Genomic DNA, 25,110 nt, shown 5'->3' with positions numbered 1-25,110 from the left:
GGGACCTGATTGTTTGATGCCTGGATGTTATTCCGTAATATTATCGTTGGACGGGGTTCCGTCCCAGTGACTAGTGGTACAGTACTTATCCAAGTTGGTCTACTCCCTCGTCGTAGTATCATGAATGTCAGGTAAAATTGGCATCCATTCCTAGAGGTACTACCTCGCTAAGTCAGTCAATCCAATCAGGTGGCACCAGGGAAGAGTTCCCCACTTACGGCGAAATGAATGGAAGTCGTCTGATTGAATCCGAGAATTGTACCAAATGAAGTAGTATTTAGCCAACCACCGGTGGAAAACATCTGCGTTATTAGAACTGTTGGTTGAGGGTTTAATTGATTCTACCATTTTGTGGTTAGTTTAAGAGAAAGGCCAAGAGGTACAAGTTGTTCCGTATGTCTCTTTTATCCTTTTCTTTGTTTTTACCTTTCCTTTATCCAGTGATCCAGGCCGAAGCCTGCCGAAAGCATCCAACTTTAAATCAACCCGGTCCGGAGAAACCCTCTCCGAAATGATCCCAGTTATGGCCGAGAGGCTAAACCACCGAAGGATCGGCCTAAGGCTGCCATGAAATGGTAACAGCCTGTTGTTTGATGCCACCCGTCTCGGCGCGCTCTCAAGCCCTTCCCATACGAGATCCGTTGAAAATCCTAGCAAAGCCAAGTACCACCAAGCAACAGTCAAGACTCGTGAATAACTGTGCCCAGAGAAAGCTAAGAATTTCTTAAAATGACTCTCTGTAGACGACTCCCCGAAGCCAGGATAGAGATCCGAACTGGGGATTTGATACCACAGCTCTCGTATAAAGTTTGCCTCCTCTTCAGCCGCCATTGTTTTGTCCTAAGGTTCTGCCGGGCGGCCGTCACGGTCCATAAGGGCGTTGGGCCTGCGCACCTCACTGGGTGTGCCCCCATATGGGCCCTCACGCTTTGAAGGCTTCCAGCCAACCAGTTGAGATCTACTCCAAACGGGATCCAGTTAGTCATTCTTACCTGCGGATCCCTTCCCCGTTTTCTCCCCATTCTGGCTTTCGCCCCTCCTGAAACGTGCACTCCCTCTCCACAGACATTCGGCTCTGTCCGAACTGTTTTTCTATTGTGTGTTTTTGACATCCAGACGACTTCTCGGATTACCTATTCTGGTATTTCCGATCGTCCCATGGTCTTACATTGGAAAGTTGTGAGGAGACCGAAGCAACCATATCAATGGCCACCTTGCAACTTGGTCCATAGATGTCACCCCTTGGGCCATGTCACCTGTCATGGGCCCAGATCCATGCCCATTACCTGTTCTCTTTTATTTCGCGCAGTATGGACAGCTTGGGAAGATATTGCCAGATTCCCGTTCAAGGGGATCTGTAACCCGCCTGACGCAGACACCCACATCAAATCTGACATGCCGATCAAAGACACAGCAAGACGCATCACACACGCGGAATGGTAGGGCGTATCTGCATACCTACTTTACAAAGTAATTAGTATTGTCGAACAAACAGCCAAGGAACCATTATTCTCGCTACCAGGTCAATTGCACCTCTCCCCAACGGGTGGATCAACTCGGCAGACAGAATCAGCTCATACCACCTGCATGGACTGTAGAGGGGGCGAACCGACCGGTCCGAGTTCCTAAATCCAATTAGCGTATCAACCGGAGAATACATTGACCCATAATTACCTAGTCACAGATGGTGTAGTGGGTTACAGCTAGACTGAACGAAAGGGAAGTACCCTCAGGCCTGGTCCTTCTTAGCCAGCATTAGGGTATATGTTTTACTCAAGAACACTAAACTGTAGTGTAGTGTATTGTTGGGTTCAGGATGCACACAGGGCTTGGAAGCACGTACCTCTGTACTTCAATTACCTACATAGGCAATTGCTACACCGTAGGTACAGGGCATCTGTCGGGATAGAATCTGATGGTTGCGGCCATGTATGGACCGGTAAGTTCAAATTGACGGGGAAAACTGAGAGTTAGGTTGGGGTTTGTATGGGGAACCGTCACGGGCCAGCCCCATGGCCGGCGTTTGGCCGAAGAAGCCGAGGCATTTTTATATTATCGTTACTCAATCACCCATGCCATGTATATATTGATGTGTTGGATGAGTAGTGGAGGAGACTGGTTTCATTAATTTTGAAATAAAATAGTCTGATGTTCTCAAGGGCATGCAGTTTTTGTCAACGAAGCAAGGGTTTCCCTGGCTTTAAATAACTAGATCGAAGTACTAATCTATACGACGATTCAATATCATGAATAGATCTATCATACCGAAACAAAACTTGATAGAAGAACGACAGACAGCACAACTCGCATGAACTGAGAGAGGCTCAAGGAAGCAAGGTCAACTTGAAAATAAAAATATTTCTGACAACAAAGTTATCCCACCGGATCACTCCCGAATCCCGATAGACGGCAAGAGAGGCACCCCTTGCATATCTGTCGCTACACCGCAGAACATATCAACAATGTACCAGAATAAGTTCGTATTGCTGCTGTGCAATCGTGTAGATTATATTCTACATATACCGTGAGGATATTAATCAAATATAGTGCGCAGTATAACATGTCCATGAGAGCCAGTCATCGAAGAACCAACCCTTACATGTATGTACGTATGTACATAGATCTAAGACCACATAATTATTCAAACCACGAATAGAACGCAAATAACCACACGTATACGGAGTACATCACCATCCATCACATAACCCACTACTCCATCTCATAGCACGACCAGAGGACCACTTACCCCTTACATCACAGCCATCTCATCTCACATTCCGATGCTAATCCCAGTGGAGCAATATATTAGAATGTTGCATACTTACAGAGGCACGTACATGGCCACGTTGTTTGGCTGCCCGATTCGAAGAATGTTCTCGGGATGCCTAAATGCGGACGGTAAGGGACGCCTTTTGCTTTGTTTTCGGCTTGCTCAGCCCGTCTTGGGTCGCATTGGTTAGGTTGTCCTTACACGTAGACTACGATGTAGTTTATATTACAATTATTATTTTATATTATTTGACTTTGCCTTTCTACTTGGTACTTTGTCGAGGTGTATATGTTTTTATCTGAGTTAATGAAGGTTCTGGTTTGTTGGATGGGTGTTCTATCTTCGGGTTCGGGATTTGTTTCTCGTAAGCTGACTCGGTTGATGCGTACACAATACCAAAACCCCGGGCAATGAATGGCCAATGTTTTTTGCACCCTCTCCGAGTAAGTTTACCTGGCTATGGAACTCCCAATCATCCGATCAGGTCGGTGGTGGCCTATGAAGCATAAACCAACTACAGCGCATAATAGTCCTACGCTATTTAAAGCATACATTGTACAGTAAAGAACCAATGATGGACATGGAAATGTTTGTAGTAGTGCATTCAGACTTCACTTATTCTGAGGCAAACAGATAATGGAATCAGTCCGTCATGAGACAGGAGTGGTTCCTTTTCCCGATTGTATCCTGGTCCGTGTGAGTGACTTCCCTTCCCGGCCCCGCCGGTCGAATTTAGCGTTGCTACCATGCTCCATAATTCGCACCAAATTGACTGAGAATGGACAAAACTAGAAGAAAACCTGGAGCAGACTACACGGGTACGATCCGTGCACGTGCGATGACATCAGACACCGTCTCAAACGATCAATCCGACTCACGCCATGCTTTGACCGGTACGCTAGACATCTACCAACCTGGCTTCCATCCGCCTTCTTCGGCAGGCGAGTGGTCGGCCATCCCGGTGTTATCGGTAGCCCATCCCTCATCTGCGGCCGCGTTCTGATTGTCATTATCCCCCAAACCCGGGCTGTCGCCTATATCAGTATCATTGACTGCGGCGCTAGGGCAGCGCTTGACAGTGTGGCCCACTGAGTACTTAATGTTAACATGACTATTCGGAGATATTATCGTGGTTTAACCTACTTTGACCGCAGTTGTTGCATTTGACCTTAGACCAGTCCCTCTTCTTCGGACACTCGCGGCTGAAATGGCCAACTGACACTGGTGTTAGCTTGAGGACACTGAATGGGATGGAACGTCGATTCGAACCTTCGTCACAGTTACGGCAAGTCACGGTTGAGATATCTCGGGGCTTGTCACAGTCTCGTGCAATGTGATCCTCGGATCTGTTCTGTTAGATCGTAGTCATACACAAAGAGCCAAAAATTCAAAAGAAAAGTGAGGCCCTGGGGGAGTGGGACTCGTACTTACCCGCAGTTGCGACAGGTTCTCGGGGCAGGGGCCTGTGGACAATCCTTCGCAAAATGACCGACTAAATGTACATATCAGCATGTAGAGTGTTTTAATTTGAACTGAATTGTACCACCTTCATTGCAACGCTTACACTCAACGCCCTCTGCAGATCGAGGGTTAGGACAGTCGGATGCTTTATGCTCAGAGGATCTGCACACGCTCAGCAACATAATCATGCATTTGAACAGAGAAAGACTTTACCCGCAGTTACGGCAAGCGAATCTATCGCGACGAGGCTCAGTACAGTCACGGGCACGGTGTCCGACGGCGCTACAGTTAACACACTTCACTTCAACACGTTCATGAACAACACGCTCCTCCTTGCAGCCACGCGCAGTATGGCCCATTTCTGCAAAACTTGTCAGCTATATTCCTTCCTAGAGATGCGAGGATATGGATTACCCCCACAGTTTGAGCACTTTGGGATTTCTCGATCATAAGGGATACCGGCATCTTCCAGACGCTCAAGGTTTTCTTCACTAGACTCAGGCCAACGCTCTTTGAGATTGGCACGCTGAGGCTTCGAACTGTAGTAAAACCCAACGACATACTTGCAGTCCAGCTTGCCTTGAAGATTGATCATGCTGATGCAATCACCCACTGGCTTTTCCTGCTCCCAAACGTGCTATTAGTACTCGGGAATGGTAACATTAGTACTACTCACCATGGCAATGAGGTAAAAGTTAAGGTTGTCCTGACGCATCTTGTTTTCAATTTCAACGAAAGTCGCATCAGGGACTGCCTTAGAGTAGATCTTCAAAGCCTGTCTTTCTGTAAGCTCCTGTAACATATGAAAAGAATTAAAAATGTTGAAAGGAAACATACTTCGCGGAAGTCCTCAAGATCTTTTTCCTCACTGGCCTTTTGCATGGCTGCCCAGGCCTCCTCTGGAAGCTTGTCTGGTATGTTGTTCAGGTCGAACTTGCGGTTCTCCTTGCAATGAATGGTTCTATGGCCTTGTAATCATAAATTCGTATACCTTGTGCAATTAACAGTCGCCATTGTCTTACCTTCCATTTTGCAGTTTCTGCACACATCAGGAGGTTTCTCAGGGCACTCAGCAGCAGGATGTCCTTCCTGGTTGCAGATGCGACAAGTGCCTTTGAAAACATGAGGCTTGGTGCATTCTGCTTTGCCATGGCTGCAGCTTATTTCAGCAACAGGGAATCATCTAGTTGTCTTATTGCTTACCCTTCCTCACCGCAGTTAAAGCAGACCATACCCTTACGGGGCTCGGGGCAATTACGGGCGAAATGACCATCACTTCCACAGCTGTACATGCATTAGTAACATGAAAAAAGAGAGTCATAGAAGCCGACCTACTTGCGGCATCTGTTGTCGTCATTCTGTTCATTACCAACAGACGTGGTCTCCCAGGCGTTGCCTTCAAGCCCAGCATCTTTGAAGTTGCCGGATGGGTTGGTATTCTCATCAGTGTAGGCAGCTATCTCCATTTTAGCATCGAGGGATAGTATAAGAATGTATACATCGAGCAAAACAGAAAATGGGCAAAGTCATGATGCATGGTCAGGACTACGCCCATGATCACGAGCACCTACCAGTATCACCGATAGTCCCCCATCCAGCCGCTCCATCATCAGCACCCCAGCCACTCATCTTGTCCGTATGTGGACGCTTGTCACTGTGAAGGGCCAGAAGGATGTCAGCTTAGGACTTCAGTGGGTGAAAGCGTGAGATGTGTAAACAATGCATGTGTAGATGGACAGTGAATCTCACTAACAGTGGAGTGCCTATTGCTTGGTTGACTACTAATATGGGAGGGAATGTGAGACTCAGGAGGATACTCACCTGAAAGCTGTTCTCTGTAGTTGTAGCAGTATTAGAAGTCTGTACACACTCAAGGAAGAAAGAAGAGGGTATCGAGTACAGAGAGTAAAAAGCGAATACAGGATGAAGGGGAAGAAGAAGAAGAGGGAGGGGAAAGATACAAACAGATGCCGACAACAAACAACAACAGCCATTCACTGTTTGGCTGGGGTCACATGTTCTAACCAACACAGCATCGGCTTCCATATCTAGCAGAGCAAATACTAAGTCTTCCTTCTTTACTATCTTTTATTGGATGTTCCCAAGTTTCCCAATGCTAGGGATATGCGCGCAGGTACAATGTCAGCCTGAGTTTGTTTCCTTTTCCAACATGCCTACTCAAGATGGATGAGATACCACGCCCAGGTAATATTTCTGTGGTTCTCATTCCCTACTGTTTGTTTCTCTCTGATATCAAACATTCTGGTATATACTGAGCTTATTCGTGTCCCCCTATCATGACTCATTCTCTTCCTAAACACACCTGCTTGTTTCATATAGTGTCCCTACTGTACTCAGTTCAAGATAACAAAGAAGAGACATAGTGCAATTGAACAGATAGGTGTACACTTCGCGGCTCCTAAAGGATAAAACTACAATACAGTGCTCTAAGCAAGGATCAAACTCAGCAGGAGGGACTCATACACTTGTCCGGCTACACTAAGCAAAAAGAGTCTCATCGAGAACGCCATCTTCGCATAGCATAGCAAAGGCACCATACTAGCCCGATCGCTCTGGCAAAAACGATGCAAAGGGATACATCGATGCATAATAGTAACAACGTGGAAGGTGGCTGTTGCCATGAAGGTTAAATGGCAGTCGGTGACTGCAGTAGTTGAGAGAATTTGCTGATTTGATGGTTGCTCATATCATCTTAGCCTTCCTCAGAACACAGCCATAAACCAGAAGATTATCTGATGAGAAATACACTGATGCACATATGCTTAGTTGGTCCAAGGAAGACCTTGCTCCTCAGAAGTCATAGACTGGACTTGAGTCACGCAGACTGTTAGATGATTTCCCCTTCAACTAATAGCAGTACTCACAGACACCAATGGTCACCATGAAGACGAACTATACCAGACGAGCAAGATTTATACGGTGGATGGATTGCTTTTCAAAGGCAGCAGATGGGAAGTATACTTCTGATTGGCGCAGAGCTTGATACATGTGGAACAACTACAGTATTGCCCTGATAGCCCACTAAGTTTGGAAAATTCTTTAATAATGCCCCAGACAAACAACACTATTTTGAAGTCATTGTTGGTCTCTCGAGCTGAGAAAAAGTTTTTCTTAAGTTCACCGGTTGGCTCACCGATCTCCCCATCTTGTCGCTGTTGTCACTTGGCACTCCCTGAAGCCAAAGCTGGGCGATGAAGGGCCCGACATCGGATTGAAGCTATCCGAGTGAGTCATTCTGGTTTTTTTTGGACCCCTTATAATCGTCCCTCTCCACAAGTTCTGTCAATTGACATTGGTCTGTTCGATTTGACGTGCAAGGTTAGTTATGCTTCCGCGTTCCAAGCTTCTCATTGGTGGATCCGCTTTTTTTCCTTTCTTTCCGCCGAGCATCGGATGGACTGAGTCGAGAACATTTATCCCTACTTTGCAACTGCTTCGTTCAATCTTCTTTAATTCCTGTTGAACTCCAGCTCTTGATATATTGTTCCCCCTGCTGAATAACCCTAGGGCACCTGCGACGAAACGACCAAAGCACGAGACGGGTATTCTATTGTTGCCCCACAATCCGCGCCTCGGATTTAAAGTTGGATATTCTACGGAGCAGCTACCGAGCTATCGATAATAATTTTTTATCAATCGCTATCAGCGCCGAACCCCTCCTTTTAATTAAACAGTCAATCAAACTACCAAACAGACCGATCAGAGACAATATCCGCAATGACTCTTTCTCTTCAGGTATGCGCCTTTTCCGTACGATTGAGTTGACTCGGGGCCGTTATGACCCATGGGAAGTACAGCACGACAGCCGAGGATATGCGAAAGCTCACGGGTTTATCCGTCTGTTTGCATATTGACTCTGCCGCAAATTTCAAAGCAAACGAAAAAATATTATGAGAAAAACTCTGGTCTAATTCCATTTTTAGGGCTGATTGCGAATCGAATCAAGAAAACACTCGGTGAACTTTCCGGTCTAGTCGATCCATAGGTTTCTTGTCGGCGTGCGGGGTTGTTATCCGACACCATTAGCGGAGTTTTTATTCTGCTCTTGTTGCTGCTATTTGGACTTCCGTTTGCCTCCAACTTTTCTTTAAGGCGTCTCATTCCATCTCACCCGAGATAGAACATTGTTTGTGGCGTCGGTGGTGCTGCAGGATCCCATCAGCTCGCGGTATCATAGGTCAGCCTTATTCTTAGCCGTGACACTATCATGTCTTTAGCTCAATCGCAATACCCATCCGAGGACATGGGTAAAAATCCTGATAGTGGAGATATACGGGAGCAGTTTCACGACAGCCGCGACGATGTGGAATCGGGTAGTGAGCCAGATATTGCCGACATCGAGCGCATTTACAGGTAGGCTCTCATCTCTCATCCAGGAAAAAGAAAAAGACGTATCTGACAGACTCCTAGGAAGCTGGATTTGCGCATCATCCCCGCCTTCTGGGTTCTTTATTTCCTCTGCGCAGCCGTCCGGTCCAATGTTTCACTAGCACAAACAATGAATATAGACACCAACCACACTATTTTCGATGTTCTGCACGTCAACGACCACCAAGTCTCGACTGCTCTCGCCCTATTCTACGTGTGCTATGTCATTTTCGACCTACCATCAAATCTGATCATGTCCAGACTCAGTCCACATGTGTGGATGAGTCGCATTGTCATTAGTGTCGGCATCATTGGCGCCTGCATGACCGCCATGAAAGCCGCCTGGAGTTTCTAGTATGTCTTTGGCGCTCTTTAAAGCTCTACCTCTGATCCTCCAACATCTAAGGCGATCCATAATGCGGTAACTAACTTAACCTAGCCTCCTACGTCTACTTCTTGGTATCGTTATCGCGGGCATGTGGCCCGGCATGGCCTACTACCTCACTCTCTTTTACCCTCCGTCCCGAACAGGGAAGCGGATTGGCCAATACTACACAGCAGCACAACTTTCTGCTGCTGCGGTCGGGCTGGTCTCGGCCGGATTCCAAAAGATGGACGGTGTCCGAGCTACGCCGGGTTTCAGTGGATGTTCCTGGTATGGGGTGTCATAACAATCGCCGTCGGCATCCTCCTCCTCTGGTGGCTCCCAGACCGGCCCACACCCCCAGGCGAACAACCCCCGAAGAAGAAATACCTGCGGTGGTTTCCGCGCAGTCCACCTGCTCTGACCGGCCGGGACGCTGAAATCCACTACCACGACCTGAAACGCGTGTACCATCGCTCAGCATGGACGCTCCAAGACCTCCTCCGCGTGTTCCTCGACTGGCGCCTGTGGCCCCTCCTCATCATGTACTTCGGTGTAGTGGGTGTCGGTATCGGTGTTCAAAGCTACGCCACAGTAATCATCAAAGCCATCAACCCGAATCTCAGCGGAATAGACCTCAGTCTCCTCTCTGCCCCAATCTGGCTCGTAAGTGCCCTCCAACCAACACCGCAAACCCAACAATAGCAACATAACCATAAAACTAACCAAGAAAACCAACAGATGGACCTAGCCGCCATCCTCCTCGTAACCCCCTTCTCCGACCGCTTCCACCATCACCGCGCCCTCTTTTTCTGTGTCCCCGTTCTCCTCCAAATCCTCGGCCTCCTCCTCACCACCTACGCCGGCACAGACACCAACTCCTGGCCCCGCTACGGCGGCCTCCTAATTGTCGGCTTCGGCCTCGGCCCCACAGTCCCCATAACCATGACCTGGACCACCGAAATCTTCCAACCCCGCCATGGCGAAGTCGGCGTCGCAGCTGCTTCCGCCATCGTCTCCGGCCTAGGCAATCTCGGCAGTATCGTAACGACATACGCCCTATACAATGGCTGGGCCGAGGACAGCGCCGCGCCCGGCCGTCTCAAGTTCCGGAAAAGCAACTTGGTCATGGTGGGCATTCTGTGTGGAAGTATCCTCGCCGCGATATTGATGCAGATCCTGGTCCGTGTGATTGACGGACGCAAGAGCGATGAGAATGACCCGGACAAGATCGTGGATGGAGCCGCTAGACGCGAGGCACAGCAGAGGGGTCTCGATGGATTGGGCTCGGGTGTATTTTCTCTTTTCAAGAAGAGGAGGAACAACTAACTTATCGGTCAAATATTGCGTACATACTCTCATTATGTAGTATGTACGTGACATTTTCCCTGACAGGGTTTACTGACCTGACGAACTAGTCAGGCTGAGTTGACTTCTGGTATAGTGCCATTGTTAAGAAGTAATACATGTATTTATACATACATATCTACATCTCGTTAACATGAAGATGCTAATTCTAATAGGTAGATAGTCTAGACTATACTTACTATACAAAATCCAAGCTCATCGTGATAAGAATTCAGCTCCGTAGCTGTATATCTCGTTTCTCTACAATGATCTTAGTATTATTCCAGATGCCCTTTGTCGAAAGGAATATAATATTGGAAGAGCTACATGAGTGACTTGTATGATAGGTCATGTGCGGCTACGGACGACCTGACAATGAATCTTGCTCAGAAGGTATTTTCGTACACGCCTGGTCGACTGGAGCAGCAGACTACCGCAACCGATACTTCAACCCCCCTGGTCCCCCATCCGGATTCACAGACGACGATATCGCCGTCACCCGATGCAATTTTTGTCTAGAACCACTATTTACGTCCATCCATTGCAAAAAAGGACTTCGAGAAACCAATTACCGATCAAGATATAGACTTAACGTGTGGAAGATGAGTCAAGTGCAGAGGTTCAAGTGGATCACCTGCTACAATGGTAGGTTGAGTACACCGACATCAAGCTCGGCGTAACATTACTTCCAGTGAAACCATCAAAGAGCGATTGGTTGTATTTGATACACGATAATACTATGACAGTAGTTGCTCCTTTCCTTCCTGTTTCCTAAACAGTTGTTCCATTCCTAGTGATTGTCCAATTCACTGTGAACCTTCTATGTTGTTGTTGTTGACGTAACACATAACCCAGTAACAAGTAACGAAAGAGAAGTAATTAGAATATAAACGGCATGGGGGTAAGGAACGCAAAGGCAAGCTCTGGCATCTGAGTAAAAGAAAACCTGAAATACCATCGTGAGAAGAAAAGAAAAAGAAAAATCTATGTGCTCCACACTGCCAGGCTGCTCTCCTAGTTCGATCCCAACTGACGCCGGAGGGTATACGAGCGCTAAGAGGAAACAAAAGTCTTCACGTTTTTATTGGGTAGTTAAGGTATCTAGTTGCCACCGCAAATCTGATTGTAATCTGTTAGCTCCATATCCAAATTATATCCAAAGTTTTCAAGATAGAACTTACAGTCTCAACGATGATACCGGTGATCTGGTAGGGGCAAGCATTGCTGGCGGGACGGCGGTCCTCGAAGTAACCCTTGCCATCCTTAGCCACCTGGCGAGGAATACGAATACTGCCACCACGGTCGGCAACACCGTAGCTGAACTTGTCAATGCTGCCGGTCTCGTGGCGGCCAGTGAGACGCTCCTCGTTACCCTCACCGTAGACAGCAATGTGTTCAGCGTGACGGGCCTCGAACTTCTTCATGTAAGCCTCAATGGCCTTCATACCACCTTCAGCACGAGTGGCGGCGTTGGAAACGTTGGAGTGGAGACCAGCTCCGTTCCATTCACCCTTGATGGGCTTGGGCTCGAAGGAGATACGAACGCCGAATTCTTCAGCGACACGGTGGAGAAGGAAACGGGACATCCAAAGCTGGTCACCCACTGCAAAATTTGTTAGGGCCCGAATATCCTAGATGAAACAAGATGGTGCAACTTACTCTCGATACCGGGGCAGGGGCCAACCTGGTACTCCCACTGGGAGGGCATGACCTCAGCGTTGATACCAGAGATGTTGATGCCAGCGTACAAGCAAGCACGGTAGTGAGCCTCGACGATGTCACGGCAGTAAACCTTGCCAGTTCCGACACCGCAGTAGTAAGGACCCTGGGCACCGGGGAAACCGCCCTTGGGCCATCCGTAAGGCCAGCCATCGTTACCAAGGAGAGTGTACTCCTGTTCAAGACCGAACCAGAACTCCTCCTTGGCGTTGACCTCCATCAGGCGGTTGGCATCATGGCGGTGGTTGTACTTGTTGGGGGTTCCATCCGAATCCCAGGTCTCGCAAAGGACGAGGATGTTGTCACCGAGACGGAAAGGGTCGGGGTAGATAGCAACGGGACGGAGGTAGACATCGGAGTTGTCACCAGGGGCCTGACCGGTTGAGGAACCGTCGAAGTTCCATTCGGGGAGTTCGTCAACGGACGAAACAGCCTTGGAGAGAGTCTAGATAGTGGGGTCAGTAATCGACGTCTCCATGTCTGGTCACGTGGTACGGGTAGGCGCAGGAACAGGGTGCATCGGATCACCGTGCGCAGGGCTTATCAGCAAAGAGTCGAGATAACGACCACGATCCCTTTGCGTCTGTGCGCCGTGCACATTCAATGCCCTAGCCCATACTCCCGACCAATACGCAATCCAACGGATAAGATTGTAGGATGAAGGTAGTATATGAATACATACCTTGGTCTTGCTGCGGCATCCACCGACGGAGTCAATCCAGATGTACTCAGCCTGCACGCGTCCGCGCTGGTCGAGGTTCATGTACTTCATGAGCTGTTGCCAGCGCAAGTCAGTATGTTTGTTTCCTCAAGGCCGGGAATTCGGCTGAAGAAAGCATGATAGCAATCAATAAGAAGTGTAACGCACATTCTCCGTGTTGGAGACGGTTGTTGTTTCAGACTGTAGCGATGAGTCACAAGTCAGCACTTATCCGACCGATAACGAAAACCACCACGCGATAAAGGCGCGAGATAAGAGGATGATGAGTATCACATACCATGATGATTGATGTGTGTGTGAAGGATATAGACAAGAAACTTTTTCTTTTCAAGATATCTCAGCTTGCAACGGATGCAGAGCAGAACCAGTAAATTTCAACTGCTTAAGAGAAGCTTTGTTCCTGCGATAGAAGAAAGACGAAAGCGACACGATGATCTGAGAGATCGATTGGAAGGTAGCGAAAGGAAGTGGAAAGGAGGAGATTAAAAGCAAAGCGAGTTGAAGGGAAGGGAGATGGGTAAGTATACGGATAGAAGGGATAGAGATGTAAGTGACAATGGTTCAGTGGGTGGGGAGGCGATGCTTTAAATTTAAGAGAAAGAGAGACTCAATCCATTGTAGCTTTTTTTGGGGGAGGGGGCAAATTCATCCAGATCAGGTATGGGGTCGTTTCGGCTTGAAAATTACGGTAATGGCGCCGGTCGATATTCTCGGTTGCTGGGCACCGCCGGTAAATTGAATTTCCCACTGAATTTTCTTTCGTTCTTTTTTTTCTTTTTCTTTTTTTTACATTTTTCTTTTTTTTTTCTTTTTCGGATGCATAACTGCCAGACTGGTTTCACTTTGAATTCAGGTAGCTCTTTTTTTTGTTCCATTATTATTATTATTCAAAAATAACTTTGGATAGCTCAAGAATCTAGTGAATTTTTAGAACATATACGTGTAGTAGTTTGGTAGATTCATTCTGGTCTGATGGTTGGCATGGAATTATCATTTTTGAATTAATTGTTGAAAGTGGATGCGTTATTGCGGTGTTTCAGAAAATTCAAAACCACAAGAAAAAAGGCGCAACCCACAATTGTGTGGTTGAGTGTCTGGACACTGAGAAGATGCGGCAAGGCTGCAGCTAAGACAAGGATTGCTCTCCGCCATTTAATTCCCACTCCCATTGAATGGATCAGGTACTCTCCTATCTGAGAATATATGACTCGGTACTAAGAGCTACATGGGGTCAGTTGGATAGCCTCCCAACCAACATGAGATAGGCGTCGGCTAGATGGTTCTATCTTCCTAATACACCGTCGATTACGAGGTTACTGCCCAAGTCCGCACCTCAGGCACTCAATAAGACTACCTAATTGGGTAAAGAGATGGAGCCATGATGGAACCAAAAAAAAAAGATAAAAAGATAAAAAAAAATGACTCCCCCTTTCCTCCTATGCGCCGATACAGTAACTAGAGTAAAATGGGTAAAGAAAATACCTGGATGCAAGTAATGCAAGTACTATCTGCAACCAAGCAACTAGGCAGAGTCATTTGAACGGGCCAGTCCAATGCGATAGTTAGAAATGGCTGTGAATACTAATCACCGGAATCTCCCTCGACGGCGCTTGGATATCTAGCCCGTATCTCTCTTCCCCAGATAATCGCACCCCACGCCACGGTGATCCGGACGCCTTCTATCGATGTTTAATTATACTTCCTCGACATGTTCCATGCATGGTGACCTCCCCTTTTTCGATCATTATCAGTCGGCTGACCAGGCCTTCGATACACTCGCACCGTGACGAACGAGGGTTGCCTGACTGAGGCTTTTAGATAGCGATGTGAGAAGCAAAGCTGTTGCTAAGCAGTATTATCAACGATTAATTGACGAGGGTGCATATCAGCTGCAGGACCCGAGTATCTCTCCATTTAGTTTGAACGTTGCATGCAACTAATAGTCCTGGACCGTCACCCCATTGGTAGATCGGGCGCATGGCTTATAGCAAGTCATATGGGAGACTGGTTCACGGATTGGATCTTATTCGTTTCTTTCCTTTCTAATCACACTCTTTCTTTTTCGGTTTTTGTCTTTTTTTTTGTCTCGATATGTGCCTTGTCATACTGACCGACAGAGTTCCGGGATCAGATGAACAGACATTCTGGAAAGGGTATTGGTAGGGTCTTTCCGATAGGAATGTACTGTACATGCACCTAGTCCAGGATGTTCATGATGCATATCAAAATCTACGGTACCTGCGACTTATCAGAAGGATTCCTTATCAATGCCCCTCAAAAAAGACACCCCGCCATAGTCGCGTGGGTGGATCATAGCGCGTCGACCGATTGATGACTCTGGAAATTTAATTGTTTTTGCTCTTATTTCCTTTTATCTGTTTTGGGGAGAATACAAAGATAGTGCCTTTTAAATTAAATCCTTATCTACTGGGCAACAATGATCAGTGTAGTCTATCAATGGATTAAAAAATAAAAAAAATCAGTTACAAAAAGGAAATCCTCGATAATCACCCAAAGCGGCAAGATTACACCCAGCCGGTAATTCGCAGTACCGAAAATGAAAAAGGGCAAATTTACAGAAAATAAACCTCCACGGATGTGGGGCGTGGCAAGAAATTCTCGAAAAAGGCGGGCACAAGAGAGAAAAGTTAAGCCGCTCCAAGCCCCCGAGACCGGCCCAGATGGTTAGTCAGAGTTATTCTTAGAGGGAAATTAGGCGAGGGATTGGTCCGCTTGAGGGAAACTGCGGTTTGCACCGCCTCGAAGGGCGTGGAAGAGGGTCGAGAGGGCAGAGGGGGTTGTCAGGATTAAGTCACTTCAACCTCACAACTGGTTGGGGGGTAACAAGGATTCTCCAGAACGTCCCCCGGAGTGGCGATCTTCTTGGAATTGTATCATTCTTCCGTGAGAACTGTACTACAGCAAATGATAGGCGTCGGTGGTCGGGAGATTCAGGAATCAACTGCATCATGAGTGGCTGAGAGGGTTCAGAACGAAGAGGGGACAACTTGAAAGGATAGATACTAGACGCCTTGGTGAGGTTTCGGTTCAGCCCTGTGGTTGACATCCACTGCAGGAGAGAGCCATATATTCTTAGTACTAGTATTCCCCTGATAGGGTGAGACTGTGAGACTGTGAGACCGGGAGGGTTATTATTAGTTCGTGGTGAAACGAGACCAGAAAAGAATAGATTCGGTCTATCAAATGTAATGGTGTATTGATTGTATTGAGGTCTAGATATTCTATTCTGAAATGATATCCACTCTCGTCCCGATCTGGTCGGGTGCGCAGCAGGCGGCTTCAGCCCGCCGTAGGCTGTCAGCCAGTCATAAGAATAGAACATGTGGCGCAGTATCTAAGCCCGGAGGGGTTTAGCGTCCTCCCGCAAGAAGTTCCAGTTTTTCCGGGTAATTGAACGTGCAAGACACCGATGAATGCGTCATGACTGACATCTGAAAGTCTCATACCGATACTGATCGTGGAAAATCCCTTTCGACCTCGGATAAGACAGGCCGAAGGGAGTGACCGCCGTGAATATCCCTCACCGACACCACGATCTAAGCAACTTAATCACAACGAAGGGGATGCTGGTCATCCAATGACCGGAATATCAATAATGATATTGAGGGGGTTAGAGTAATAGTTGTGATGGACCAGCCTGATAATGAGTAATGGCTTCAGTCGCCAACCATGTTTTTCCCTGTGATGCTCCGCACTCGACGGGGTCCCTTATCGTCGCGCCCTGATTGGCCCTGGGCCGCCGTCCATGACAAACGCCGCTGACTGGATTCGGCCCGAATCGTCATCGCTGGCCTGGAATGCCTCAGGTTGACGACTGTTGAACATACATGGAACAATAGCCTGGAGAAAGTCCTCCTATAGTATGGATTCATCGTCAGGACCAGTCGATCAGCCAAGACATCTGCGAATCACATTCGTCTGGCTTGGCGAGGGGATTCGTGGTCGATTGACAGTCGATTCATGTCCACATGTCATTTAATCGACGAGTAAACGGGACCAAGGGAGCAAAAAGGAAGAAGGGATAGGAATAATGAAAATCATCATTCCACTACAAATTTTATTTTCATTGGGCTGGTTCTGTATGTCTTGTAATGAAGAATTCCAATGAAATTTTTAATGCCTCATACCTCAACGCAAACAGAGGAATCCTCATGCATATTTCTTTTGAACCCCTCGATGGATCGCTTTTTTAATGAGGTATCCAGTCCAGCAGGGTAATTCGCGCAGTTGATCATGCCCTTTTCTTCCTCTAGCCTTTGATTAATTTTTCTTTTGTTGGGCTTTCTTTCCGTCGATTTCTCTTCTTTTGGACATCGATGGGAATCTTTTTGGGATACCACGAAGCAAAGAAGATCTTTGACAGGTCATGCTCATACTTGTTATTCCCTCACGGTTTAGATAATGGAAAACCACCAAACGGTCTCCTTGCAGTGGTTGTTCATGCACTGGGATGTACAATTAAATCCCTCAGCCCTGGTATAAGGCAGCCAGGCATTACACTAGCCGCCTCCACCGCCATTTCCACCTGGGTCGGAACTTTATTTCTTGGTAGCAACAACATTCATTCTGCGTCTCGCATGCCTGGGCATATGTATGTATGGAAACGTGTAAAGCTACAGATCCCCATACCACCGGATCTTCTTTCCTTTTTCTTCCCATTTTCACCGATTGCTGCCCGTCGGGTGGTCATGTTCTACGTTCGATTATTTCTTCGCCAACTGCGCGTGGACAGATAATACTAGCAACGGATGATTCTGATCTAGTGGGGGCAACTGCTTTCGGCATGGTAATCGTAGTTCCCAGAGAGCTCCCATGGCAGAGCTCTGTTGACGGATAGAGAGGGGATAGAGTCTATGCAGGTACAGCATCGATTGCTGGGCTAGCTCCGGACAGGAAGCTGGGTCCCCGCCATCGTCTGCAGAGCCTCAGATGAGGATCTGGTCAAGCCTCAACTGATCCGCTGAAGACAGGGCTGGTGGACAGTGGACACAGCCCTCTCCACTCGGCGGCAGCGGCAGCGGCGGCTACCCAGCCAATCCGGGATATGTGACAGGTATTCTCAACGGCCCTTTCGCTGCTGCATCCATCGTAGGATCCATTCCACCAGAGTCCCAAGGTCTTGAGATATTTCCAGAACCCGGGCTATCTTTTTTTGTAGTTCAGTCACTTCGTTCTTCTGTTCAGCGGTCATTTGCACGTCCATATCTCCAAAACTGCTAGAGTGGTCCAGCAATCCTGTCATGTCTACAACCGAAACACGGCCGTTCAATCCAACTTCCAAACTAACGGAAACCTTGCTTATAGTGGTTTCTTCCTTGGCCGATTCTGCAGAATCGGGTGGATCGTTTACCGTGAAAAGTAACATAACGACGGGCGCTTGACCAAGCTGTGTCCGCAATGTAACGTCTACTTTCACCTCATCGGCATTATCGTCGACACCATCAGCGTTCGACTTGAATGTGTCTTTCCCTTTGTGCTTCATGGTCCTGTCACTGTTATTGAATCCCTTCAGCAGCCGATCGAGCTTTTTCTCGTTGGGATCGTTGTTGCTCAAGATAATCACATCTTTCTTTAGCTTCCCTGGTTCCCTGAATTTCAGCTGACTAGCCGAGTTCTTTGGGGAGTCTGTCTGGGCATCCTTTCTGTTATCGTCGTTCTTGGATGCGGGACTGAAAATGTTACGGATCATGTTTGCTAAAAGCGCATATTGGCGCAGTGTCTGTGAGGCGGAAGCAAAGAGAATCAGTAACTTCGCTCAAGAGTAGTTTGCTATTGAGCTCACCGGAAGAATATCTGCAAGCTGCCGCGGGTGCGCAAAGGGGATGTCACGCATCGTACGCCCAGCAACAGATTCAAAAGGTTGGAAAGTGTAACTATGTTGTTTAGTACATGGTTTTCCATCCTGGTCAACGGTCTGGACGGCCATCCTGCGCCTTCTACGACCAAGTTGGGATGCTTCCTCAGGCCCCAGACCCATAGCTCCCGCCGCTGATAATGGCGACCATCCCGGTGCTAAGAGTCCATCGTAGGTCACCATCTTAAACTCTTGTGGCATCTGAATGCCCAGGTGTCTGTATATGTCCGAAGCTGCCAAGATTGGCAGTTCAAGGGGTGGTTCCATTCTCGCAACAAACCTCCGATTGGGTGCGGCACCTAGAATGCCCGATTCGAGCGCCATTGCATCTTGTTGATCTTGGGAAGGAAGAGTCGCTGGTGGGTCTGCCCAGTTAACAACAGCAACATCTGACCCTCCTATCTCGTTCGACGACGACGGTTCGTTCGCATTGTTGTTCATGACTGTAAAGACCTCGGAATTCACCCACTCTTTGGACACACGGAGCGACGGATATCCTTCTTCACACTCTATTATGATGTTCCATTTGCCTTTAAGGTTCCCTGATTCGCCATCCATCGACGATTCGGACGGCTGATCTATAGCCATGTCATCGGGGGAAACTTTCTTTTGCTTGGCGTCCAGGACGCGTGCTTGATGTACCCAGTACTCTAAGTTGAGGCCAATACGGCCTCCTTGATGCAGACACGGCTTGCCAACCCAACCACTGCAGAGGTGATCGTTGATACCAGAAAACTTGCGGTGATCTCCTTCCTCATCCCAAATGCGCTTCAAGCTTTCGTGGAGGCCTTCTATGGCCTCAAAACAGTTGACTTCTTGGCTGAGTCTATCATGCTTCGCAAGCCACTGTAGATTCTCATGGAACTTAGTCAACGTTTTCCAAGAGCTCCGTCCTCCACCTTCAGTCGATTCTATCAAGTCACGCTTTAGGACAGCTGTAGCTTCCCGACGCTCGCCGTCAGTGGTTTCTGGCGTTGCGATATTCAGGCTGACATCCTTCACCGTATTCTGCGCACGGTAGAACTCAATCTCAAGATCCACAAAATTTCCCGCAATACTGAGGCTATCCTCCTGCCAGATCGACTCAAAGCCTTCGAGTTGGCCCAGTCGCTCAATGCCTTCCCTGCACACCCCTCTTCCCGCGACTCGTGTCCGCAGAAGCTGAACCACGTCCTCAATGTGTCTCCTTCGCTCTTCGTCGCTGTCGCGCGCGCTTCCGATCTTCAGGCCTTGCATCCCGAGTGCCTGAATGTCGCTGTCATGCATACCGGGTGCCACTAAAGCGTCGTGGACTGCGGGAGACGGGCTAATCCCGCCATAGCCACCAAGTGCAAGAAGCGCCGATGGGGAGCTGAGAGTAACGGGATCGTCTGCCCCAGTGGTTGTAGCCAGAGGTGTGGCGTTCTGATGCGTCGAAGTCGGTTGATGGTTGGAAGCTGATGGGGTTCTCGTTGAAGGTGATTTGTGTGATATAGGTCGAGCCATAGGCCCAGAGGGGCGGGGAGAAGAAGTCAGATAGGTCGGCGTTGCGCCGGGATTTTGCTTGGAAGACGGAGTCGCCATTGTAGCTGCTCAAAACAATGAATTGAAAATGTAACCAGATCAATAACTAGATAAAGTGCGGGGTATCACGCGTGAAACGATAGCAGCAGTTCGATTCGGACCTCTTCTCAATACTGCACCGCTGCGCAGTTCATTATCTTCTTCTATCTGACGGGCGGACCGGGCAACGCCATGCAATTGTGAAAACTCACTAGACTATTAAAAGCATCGCCAAAGTATGGGAGTAGAGAGTGAAAACTGAGAAGGCCAGAGAAAAGCGAAAGGACTGTTTATCAACCAAAGCACCACCCAACTCTCTGATATTCCGGTGAAGGGACTATTTGATGCGCAGTAACTTGCGGCCAGAACGCGGAGTCACATGAGTTTGTTGTGTTTGCTTCCATCGTCATAGGTAAACCGACTATCGAAGATCAATTCTTACCTCCAACTTATTTAACGACATACTCAATTGAACCATTCAATATGTTTGCCTTTAGGACTTTGACCCGTAATACCCCTAGTCTGTCAAGATGGTCGCAAATCCGGGGCGTCTCGACATTAGAGGGCCATCCCTACATTGTATGTTTCCAATGAAGGTAATCCTTGCTATGATTGGCACTGACGATTTATCTAGTACGTTTTCCCATCTAATGGAAGCCACATCTTGTCATTGTTGCCGTCAGAACCTCCAAACTCTAAATTTTCTATTGGCGTCACCTCCAAACTGCCCCCTACAACGGACTCCTTTAAGGAGAACCCGGAATTCCTGAAGATCCTACAGGATGTGGTCTCCGAGTATGGCCACCAGGACCCCGACGCTGTCGCCCAAGCCCAGGTGATGGTGTCCACATCCGGCGCTAATCTGGGCTCTGGTGGCGTCTTGTTGACGGGTGGACGTGCCAGAAGACGGCACAGTGCGGCGGATTCCAGCGGTGGAGCGAGCGGCCAAGGTGGTGCTGGATCTGCCGGGCGAGGAGGCTGGATACATCTTTCTGACAACCGGCGGCCACCCGAGTATGGCCGGATCGCATGGCCCGAAGATATCTTTGGAAGTCTTGAGGTCGATTGTAACGGTAATTTCGTGGGAAGCAACGGAAATTATCAGCCAAGCGGTACGGTGTTCCTGTACAGGACGTTCCAGTAGAAGTAGCTGACTTCAACAGGTACTTATCGGATCGTAACTCGGGACGGATTGTAGGTCACAAATCCTTGAAATGGCACCGAATAGTACTAACAAGAGATCTAGTTTTGGTTTGAGTCCATTCCTTAGAGAAAAGTTGGTACAGAGGCTGCGCCAGCAGGAGAGTCAATAGCGGACGCATTGAGAAACCATGTACATTATTCAACTGTATTTTATTGGGCTTGATGAAAGTTATGGTTAAACTGCAGGCCAGTTTGACTCATATCGCATCTCATATCGCATTATGACGAGTTGGCATTTGAGGTCACAGTCCGAATAGCACGCTCCATGCTATTCGTTGATACAGACAGAACAACTTCAAGTTGAGAAAAATTTTGTGATTGGCTGAGATCCATCAGCTTTCTTTGCATTTACCTTTTTCGTGGGCTTTTCATTATGAGTGGCACTTCGCATCTTCTGTCCTACAGGGGTTGTCTGTTGCTTCGACCCTGGGTTATGCTCTGAGGCCATCTTTGGCAAAGGGGTGAGCGGCTCTGTCTTTGGTTTCTTCGTCCCCTCGTCTGCTACCTCTTCAGGTCCCTCGTGGGTGCGTTCTCTCTTAGTGCCCGTTGCTGGCTTGGGTGCATTGTCCTCACTCCATTCACCGTCCCTCGTTGGACGCGGATCATCTTCGCTCTTGACTATATTTTGATCCGTAATGCCATCGCCTTCGACTTTGACACTCGGCTTGGTTTTTTTCTTTGCATTTGCAAAAAAGCTCGCAATATTACTCTTGTTTTCCTTACTACTTACCGGCACAATGAAGTCAGGGGAGTTATTTCCGACCTTGCCAACCTCCTTGGGAACGGGATAGCATTCCAACTCGCCCTCGTACGGCTTCAGGACAGACTGCAGTTCCTTCGACCATGTCGTCCGATTCGGATCCAGCCAAATCTTCATCGCCTCACTATTTGGCTCAAGAATCACCGGCATGCGATCATGAAGGAACTTCAGATAAGGGTTCGAGGACGTCGTAATAATCGTATACGTGTAGAGCTTCTCATCCTCCCCTTCCGCAGTAAATCAGCCTCGTACTCGCCAAATACCCAGTCCAATAAATGTCTACAAACTCACCTTCATAAGAAACACAATCCCACAACCCAGCAAAAAGCATCAGCTCCCCATCCTTCCTCTTCACAAAATGTGGCACTTTTTCCTTCCCCCCAGGCCCCTTCTTCAACCACTCATAGAAACCCTGACAGACAACTACACACCTCTTCTTCCGCTTCATGGACGTCCACATCCCGCGATCCTCGACCAGCGAGTCATCCCGGCAATTGATCGTCCGCATCATCGACCCGTAATCCGGTTTCCGCTTCGTCCAGAACGGGACCAGTCCCCACTTCATACTCTGGATTTTGTATTTGAGCTTGGGGAGCGTCTGTTCGTCTTTGTCTTCTGTCTTGTTCTGAGCGGGCGATGTGGTGTGGGATCCACTGTCGTCGTCGTCGTCGTCGTCGTCGTCCTCATGCTGTTCCCCGTTGTGTCCCGAGGAATATATATCCGTGCGATAGACGGCGCCAAAGCTCCCCGGAGCGAAGTTGTATGTTTCTCGGACGTCGTCATCGGAGGGTGCTTCGTCGACCTGAAGGCCTTGTTCTTCAAGGCGGCGACGCATGAAGGCCATGCGCTGTTCTGTTTGTCAGATATCTAGTTTTCTGGCTATAGAAGTCGGGGGATGTAACATACCACGCCAAGAGCATATCTACCACACATTCTCAGATTATTAAAGGAATATTGAGAAGTAAAAAGCAGTATTCCACTTAAGATTGAATACTCGTCGCTAGCTACAAACGTTATCTAGGGCAGAGATCGAAGAAAGGCACCGAGAATAACAGTGCAGGGTAATCGATACAGGGCGACGTCATACTGCGACGGGAGGAGCTCCGACCAATTGGGGCCGGAACATCGATAGAAATTAATTCTTTTTCCGCGATTTGAATTCTTTCTCCTACACTCAACTCTTCATACACTTACTCACTCACACCAACCAATCCAAGCCAATTCACTCAATCACACAACACTCACGACCAACCCCTCGATGCCGAAATAACCACACCCAAAGCAAAAACCAAAACCCAAGATGTTCCCAGCAACAACCCGCCGTCTCCCCAGAACCCTCACGTCAACGCTGACCCGCCGCCTCTCAACGCTCCCTAAAACCCCCCGTCCCAGTCTCAAAAGCCACCTCCAACCCTTCCAGCCTTCACAAAAAAGATCCCTCTCCACTCTCCAAAAATGGACCCTCGGCCTCAAACAAGCAAGACGTGACATCTGGCGCAAGAACCCCATCCTGCTCCCGCTCGCGCTTTTCTCCGCCGCAGCCGCCACCGCCATATTCACCTACATCGCCTACGTCGAGTATACGCGCGTGGGCCCGCAGTACCACAAGTTCCCGCCGCCGGTGGCGGAGGCGCTCCGCTCGGCGGTGTACTACACGGAGGTGGATCTGAGCCCGCCGAAGGCGCTGCAGGCGTACAAGGAGGCACTGCGGATTGGGATTGAGATGGGGATGCATCCGTATTCGGACGAGGTGGTTGGGATTAAGATCCAGGTTGCGATGATGCTTGAGCGGGCGGGGTTGGCGAAGGCATCGGTGGAGGTGTTGGAGCGCACAAAGGGGGAGATTATGGGGTTTGTGGAGGGGAAGGATCGCGGGGAGGGGGTGATTGGGGTGAAGGCTGATAAGGAGGATGGGGAGGAGAAGAGGAAGGAGATGGAGGAGTTTGAAAAGCAGCAGCGGGATCGGGTGCTCAAGAAGGCTGTGGGCATTGAGATGAAGCTTGCAGAGCTATACTCCAGTGATTATATCCAGGATGAGAAGAAGGCGGAGGCGGCGCAAGTTGCGGCTGTGGAGCTGTGTTTGAAGGAGTTGCATCGACGCCAGAGTCTGGGCCTCCCTGTGGGTGGCGGGTTGGAGGCTGATAACACTGAGGGGTGGTTGAATGTCACGGAGATTGCGACGGCGTTGACGGATCTGGCGGGTCGGTATACGGCGCAGGAGAATTATGAGCTTTCGATTCCACTCCAGATGCGGGCGCTGGACCTGCTCCATACCGAGGAAGGGGATGCGCCGACGTGTAAGCAGGTTGTTCTGCTGAATAGTGTTGCTGGGTGCATGGCTGGACAGGCGCAGAAGCCCATTAGGGCTGAGGACCCCAAGAAGGCCAGGGAGCAGCTTTTTGATGCTGCCCAGCAGTGGGCGCAGAAGGCGATTGACGTTGCAGCGAAGATTCAGCCTCCTGTTCGGGATGAGGAGTGTGATACTTCTTGCGTGGCGGCAACCTTTAACCTGGGTTGGCTGGCGGAGTTCCAGGGTAAGGCGAAGGAGGCCGAGAGGCTCTACGGAGAAGCCAAGTCGCTGTCACAGGGTCTGGGCTTTGAACAGGGCGTTTCTATGGCCGATGCCGCTCTGAAGAGGCTCACGAAGAAATAGATGAGCGGAGACCTCTGTAACCATAGACCACATGTACAATATGATATAACAAGTGTATGGATAGAGAAGTAGACATTACGGGGAGTCTCTTTTACTTGTACGGATACGGCAGTGACATCAGATATAGTACGATCACCTTACCCTAATGGATCAGCCCCAGTAGTGCTTTTTAAGGTATTTTTTGTCTTTGTATTAGAACATGGCATGTCTTCCTTTACAAGATCCCAGACAGTCGGATTTTATGAATCGAGTAAGCTAGACATGTTTAGAAAAACCTCGGGTCCGGTTAAGGAACACCGAAGTGCT

The 25,110-nt window shown here is 48.6% G+C and overlaps 7 protein-coding genes across 7 annotated transcripts; 3 read left to right on the top strand and 4 right to left on the bottom strand.

Moving 5' to 3' along the window:
• Window positions 1-3,676: 3,676 nt before the first annotated feature.
• ABOM_004438 (putative zinc knuckle transcription factor (CnjB)) lies at window positions 3,677-5,860 on the bottom strand (the record flags this gene model as incomplete). The annotated part of the gene is made up of 13 exons (XM_022531568.1): window positions 3,677-3,858; window positions 3,914-3,985; window positions 4,040-4,116; window positions 4,202-4,262; window positions 4,335-4,393; window positions 4,445-4,592; window positions 4,646-4,853; window positions 4,908-5,006; window positions 5,069-5,199; window positions 5,254-5,384; window positions 5,435-5,515; window positions 5,567-5,687; window positions 5,803-5,860. 13 exons carry the CDS (start codon window positions 5,858-5,860, stop codon window positions 3,677-3,679), a joined length of 1,428 nt encoding a protein of 475 aa, XP_022390667.1.
• A 2,599-nt stretch (window positions 5,861-8,459) lies between these two features.
• ABOM_004437 (putative MFS transporter) lies at window positions 8,460-10,313 on the top strand (the record flags this gene model as incomplete). Its single annotated transcript, XM_022531567.1, has 5 exons — window positions 8,460-8,605; window positions 8,663-8,974; window positions 9,060-9,201; window positions 9,264-9,650; window positions 9,726-10,313. 5 exons carry the CDS (start codon window positions 8,460-8,462, stop codon window positions 10,311-10,313), a joined length of 1,575 nt encoding a protein of 524 aa, XP_022390670.1.
• A 1,119-nt stretch (window positions 10,314-11,432) lies between these two features.
• On the bottom strand, window positions 11,433-13,051 carry glnA (glutamate--ammonia ligase; the record flags this gene model as incomplete). The annotated part of the gene is made up of 6 exons (XM_022531566.1): window positions 11,433-11,450; window positions 11,513-11,934; window positions 11,991-12,495; window positions 12,733-12,825; window positions 12,919-12,951; window positions 13,049-13,051. The coding sequence occupies 6 exons, from the start codon at window positions 13,049-13,051 to the stop codon at window positions 11,433-11,435; spliced, it is 1,074 nt and encodes a 357-aa protein (XP_022390669.1).
• A 4,800-nt stretch (window positions 13,052-17,851) lies between these two features.
• On the bottom strand, window positions 17,852-20,209 carry ABOM_004435 (RNA polymerase II mediator complex middle subunit MED1; the record flags this gene model as incomplete). The annotated part of the gene is made up of 2 exons (XM_022531565.1): window positions 17,852-18,511; window positions 18,575-20,209. 2 exons carry the CDS (start codon window positions 20,207-20,209, stop codon window positions 17,852-17,854), a joined length of 2,295 nt encoding a protein of 764 aa, XP_022390672.1.
• Window positions 20,210-20,671: 462 nt separating this feature from the next.
• On the top strand, window positions 20,672-21,501 carry ABOM_004434 (uncharacterized protein; the record flags this gene model as incomplete). The annotated part of the gene is made up of 4 exons (XM_022531564.1): window positions 20,672-20,767; window positions 20,823-21,300; window positions 21,352-21,382; window positions 21,435-21,501. 4 exons carry the CDS (start codon window positions 20,672-20,674, stop codon window positions 21,499-21,501), a joined length of 672 nt encoding a protein of 223 aa, XP_022390671.1.
• A 185-nt stretch (window positions 21,502-21,686) lies between these two features.
• Window positions 21,687-23,084, bottom strand: ABOM_004433 (SOS response-associated peptidase; the record flags this gene model as incomplete). Its single annotated transcript, XM_022531563.1, has 3 exons — window positions 21,687-22,378; window positions 22,443-22,998; window positions 23,058-23,084. 3 exons carry the CDS (start codon window positions 23,082-23,084, stop codon window positions 21,687-21,689), a joined length of 1,275 nt encoding a protein of 424 aa, XP_022390674.1.
• A 367-nt stretch (window positions 23,085-23,451) lies between these two features.
• ABOM_004432 (TPR domain protein) lies at window positions 23,452-24,804 on the top strand (the record flags this gene model as incomplete). Its single annotated transcript, XM_022531562.1, has 1 exon — window positions 23,452-24,804. The coding sequence occupies one exon, from the start codon at window positions 23,452-23,454 to the stop codon at window positions 24,802-24,804; it is 1,353 nt and encodes a 450-aa protein (XP_022390673.1).
• Window positions 24,805-25,110: the final 306 nt, after the last annotated feature.

Source organism: Aspergillus bombycis (assembly GCF_001792695.1).
Source record: "Aspergillus bombycis strain NRRL26010 chromosome Unknown contig00027, whole genome shotgun sequence".
In the NCBI taxonomy this organism is placed as follows: domain Eukaryota; kingdom Fungi; phylum Ascomycota; class Eurotiomycetes; order Eurotiales; family Aspergillaceae; genus Aspergillus; species Aspergillus bombycis.
This window is presented reverse-complemented; position numbering and strand designations above follow the sequence as displayed.